The 4,793-nt window shown below is 28.4% G+C and overlaps 1 protein-coding gene across 1 annotated transcript; it reads left to right on the forward strand.

Moving 5' to 3' along the window:
* The first annotated feature begins 1,185 nt into the window (after positions 1–1,185).
* On the forward strand, positions 1,186–2,999 carry LOC143204898 (persulfide dioxygenase ETHE1, mitochondrial). The gene is made up of 5 exons (XM_076417836.1): positions 1,186–1,345; positions 1,400–1,544; positions 1,601–1,812; positions 2,465–2,735; positions 2,793–2,999. Exons 1-5 carry the CDS (start codon positions 1,274–1,276, stop codon positions 2,861–2,863), a joined length of 771 nt encoding a protein of 256 aa, XP_076273951.1. The 5' UTR covers positions 1,186–1,273; the 3' UTR covers positions 2,864–2,999.
* Positions 3,000–4,793: the final 1,794 nt, after the last annotated feature.

Raw genomic sequence — 4,793 nt, forward strand, 5'->3', positions numbered from 1 at the left:
ATGACATTAGCCTTTTATTCATTTAAAATACGTGTGTTTACGGCACGTAGTTCTGTTGATTTTTTTCTAAATGACATCATATTGCCCCAAAAATTTAGGAGAAAGTAATAATAAGCAATAAGGAACACTTTCAAAAATCACAAAGCATATAATTATTCATGATAAAGCTGAGAATGTACACAACAATTTTGAATGTATATCGTAATTCACTACATAAAGGAAAGATGAATAATGTCAGCTAAGAGTGGTTTTTCACCCAAAACTTTCGACCGTGCGGCTACAAAAATGTTATACCAGGAAGCTAAAAACTAAGGAGTTTTAAAAACAAAAGTTGCAAGAGCCAAATAAACAATTGAATGTTTCAATACTGTTTCGAAAATAAGTGTAAAGTAGAAAATAAAATATCCATATTTAGTGAGAATTTAACTGGATTCTCTAGGAGAATAAAATTTGTTAAATATGATAATGCATTTTTTTTTATTGTCTGATATTAATACCTAATTATGATCATTATTGATTATTTATAAAAAAATACATTTTATTGACTCTTTATAAGATTTTATTACATTATTACTTCTTTTTTTTGTTTAGTTGTTTATATATCCCGATGCAAAAGCAGTATAAGTTGGATGGTTAACTATAAAAGTTTACAATTTTAGCGGTGTTGTAGGCTGTAGTGCCCAGGCTTCGTCGTTATCCTGAATAACAGTTAACTTGTCCATGGTCTTGTCAATGAAGCTTAAACTCGTAAAGGAAATAATCCATTCAGTATGTTACTCAAACAGCATAGATTCAGTGTGTATTGTAGACATCGATAACAAGAATAAATTAAATAACAAAAATTTTAGAATAAAAATCAAGTAGTCAATCAAAACGACGAGATATGTCATAAAATCAAGAAAAGTGAAGAGAATGGTATCAGCAAGAACCTGCACAAAAATCAGATTATAGAAGTTTGAAAATAATCATTTTATTATATCTATACTTGTCAAAGTTCGGAGTTACGGAGACCTGAAGAGGGGATATCTGATTATGTCGAAACATTGAGGATTCTTCCGAGAACCCACGTATATAATAGAACATTTGACCCTATTAACAAGGGATCCAATCAATATGATCAAAAAAAAAGTATATAGTCTATGCGGTGTCGCCATCTTTCATAATTTATTTACTAAATTACAATATTATAGTATATAATTGCAGGAAGGAGGTAGTCGTTCTCGCCAGTATAATAGAGTATACGAAAGCGTCAGGTGATCGGCTTGAGAGCGTTATGTCCTCAATTCACGGCTTTTTAGTACCGATCGCGACAAACCAACCCGAACAAAAAATGATCTTTCGCCAAGTAAGACTTTGATTATCATATCTACCTATTTTATCAATAACACGGTTTGTTTAGCTTTTCGACGAAAAAAGCTGTACGTACACATATCTGTTAGGCTGTGAAGTAACAAAAGAATGCGTGTTAATAGACCCGGTTCTCGAACAAGTGCAGAGAGATTTCGAACTGGTTAATGATCTGGGACTCACCTTAAAATATGCAGGTTTGTTTACAGCAACGAGAACAACAAGGAAACAAACACTGGTGTTTTGATTTCAGTAAATACTCATATGCATGCCGATCATATAACCGGCAGTGGATATTTAAGGGCCTTGTCCGGGTGTAAAACGATTATTTCGGAATCAAGCGGGGCTGATGCAGATATTCATATCAACGAGGGTGATACCATTTTGTTTGGGGCCTATACATTGGATACTTTCAGTACACCAGGTCACACCAACGGCTGCTTTACCTATTATTTAAAAAATCAGGTGACATTCTCAATTTTCTTTATTATTTCTTTTGTTGTAATTGTACATTTTGTATTGATTATTTTGGTTATTTGGTGAATGCGCCCATTTCATAAGTAATTATAATTTATATGTACAAAGTATGTATTAAAGTATTCGAAAATTAGAAAATATGGATTGATAAAAATGGAAAATTTGTCAACTAAGGCACAATTGAATCAAATGAGGCATAAAAAATATTTACTTTAAGATATAGAAATTAATTGATAATAAGACAGGGCTTGTCGTAAACTCGTGACGTTTTTTCTGATAAATTGTTTTAGCACAACACTTGAAGTATTTATTATTGCGCGCGTATGAGAAATCATATATTTACGATTGTATGAGTGGAATAAACAAAGGTTAATTGATTGATATCATTTTTTAATAATGAAACTTAAATTGTCATATTTTTTTGTCAACTATGTGTTTACGTTATGGCGAATGCGAGAGGTTCCTTTGATCTATTCTCTTTTCTTATTTTAAAGAAATAATATAACTAAATTAACATTCTTGGATATAGTGCATAAAAATAATTTAGTTTAGACTTCATTAGCATCATTTGTTATATGTACCTGATCGGATTTATAAAATTTTTAATCATAATTAAATATTTCAAATAATAAATTTATAGGGTTTGGCTTTTACTGGCGATGCTCTTCTAATACGTGGATGTGGTCGTACTGATTTTCAAGAGGGCGACTCTCGTACTCTTTATCATAGCGTCCACGAAAAAATATTCGCATTACCGGATTCCACGCTCCTTTATCCAGCCCATGACTATAAGGGTAGAACATGCACTTCGGTGGAAGAAGAGAAAAGGCTGAATCCACGGCTGACAAAAACGGAAGATGAATTTGTTGATATAATGAATAACTTAAATTTGGCATATCCAAAACAAATAGGTAAATTTTTTGGACAACTTTGTATAAGTTTAGTATATTTAATGATATATGTTCCAGACGTAGCACTACCAGCTAATAAGGTTTGTGGAGTCTATGATATCCCTAAGGAAATCCTCGAGCAAAATTGAACTTACGTAATCGATTTAAGAAGCATATGATTTACTTTAACATATAGGTTTTATTTATTTTAATAGATTTTGCACATATATATTAGTGTAGAAATGTTTATCATAAATATTATTTAATAAATGTTGCAGCTGCTTAGATTGATTTTTAATTTTTATGAATCATTGATAACAAATGGTTTATTGCAGACCATATCACAAGATGGTGTAAAAATGAGGGCAACGGAGTGGGTTTAGTTTGATTAATGTTTTTTTGGTTCAAATTTTTAGTGTTATATTTGCTGTCGTTTTTTTTTTGATATATTACATATTTTATATCACATATCACTTATTTAATTTGGTTCTATTAATTAATGCTAGTTGTTTTATGATAGAATTAAGCTTATTTTGCAAAATGTCTTTGTTAATGAATTTTTAAGGCGTTTTAAAGATATGGTGAATGGTCCAGGTAACACCAGTTTTTTTAATAGATTATTAAGTAATTAATATTCAGAAAGTGATTAAAATATAGGGTAACATCAAAAAACTGTGTCAGTAAAAGAAGAGCAAGTTCTAATTTGTTAGTAATTGTATTTAGATTATCCGTATAACAATTTGATTGGTTTTAGCGTTTACTGATGATGTTTTTCTTTCAGAAGGCGATTTCAATATATAGCGAATTTAAAAAAACTAAGTAACTGTAACAGAAGACCTGTTTTATTTAATTATATTTGAAGTACACTAATGTCTCCCTGGCGTCACAAAACATTGATACAAATTAAAACAGTAAATTTAATTAACTAATATATCTTGAATATATATAGAATATATATATATATATATATATATATATATATATATATATATATATATATATATATATATATATATATATATATATATATATATATATATATATATATATAGAATAAAGTTGGTGAGACCCTTAATGTACATTTTGTCAAGAATTCTGGAGATGCAACATAATTTTTGTTTGTGTTTTATTTCTGTTTTGATCTTTATGTCTATGATTTCACTTTACCATTATAATTAGTGGTTTTAATTAGTTTCCGAAGGCTAAGAAAGTAATTATAACTAGGAAGATATAAATGTTATTAGTTTTAAGTACTTTTCTGGGAGTTTGTAAAAATCTATCTTTTTAGTTAGCCAAAAAGATTTGTGCAGTATAAAATATTTTTAAGGAAATTTTAAAGCAGAATAGAACTAAACTATTTATTACTCTCTAATGTTTCTTCATATACAAGTTCCTCAAGAAGCTTTAATACAATATCGTCCGTTTTTTAACGTTTTGGAATCATAATTATTTGAATCGGTTTCCAAAGCTTAGGAAAGTAATTAAATGGAAAATATACATGTTAATAGTTTTATGTAATTTTTTGAGAGTTCTAAAATCAAATTATACTCAAGAGCTTTTTAGGGTTAATTGTTCTAATTATTTTATTAAAGTTCCTTTTCATATATCAGCAATAATTTAATAGAGCCGGTTCTGCCTATATGATTTTTGGTTCTGTTTGAACTAATTTACAAGAATCTCCTTCTTGCTCCAAATATTTACTATGGTGTGTATGAAAAATATTTACAATTCGAGATATTGTAGCATTGTAAAGTTAATAAAGGAAATAATAAATTTGTGTTTAATTGAAACTGAAGATAAATTAGTTGATATAAAGAGTGTTTTTTTTATAGAACTACATAATAATATTTTTATTTCATTATTTTATACTGGTCGTTTAAACTAAACTGAGCTTTTTTATTTAAAACTTTATAGTTAGTTTCATGCTGTTTTCTTATAACATATATGTATTTTACGAACTTTAAATTAACTGGCTTAATTTATTTCGGTAATTTTTGTACATATATGTTACAGTAGTTATGTTTATAGTTGATAATAACATTGCTGTTTTATGAATTATGTGTAATAATAAGAAATAAC

The sequence above is a fragment of the Rhynchophorus ferrugineus genome, unplaced genomic scaffold, assembly GCF_030347505.1.
Source record: "Rhynchophorus ferrugineus isolate W39M unplaced genomic scaffold, kcgeb_rfMv2 rfM11, whole genome shotgun sequence".
Classification (NCBI taxonomy): Eukaryota; Metazoa; Arthropoda; class Insecta; order Coleoptera; family Curculionidae; genus Rhynchophorus; species Rhynchophorus ferrugineus.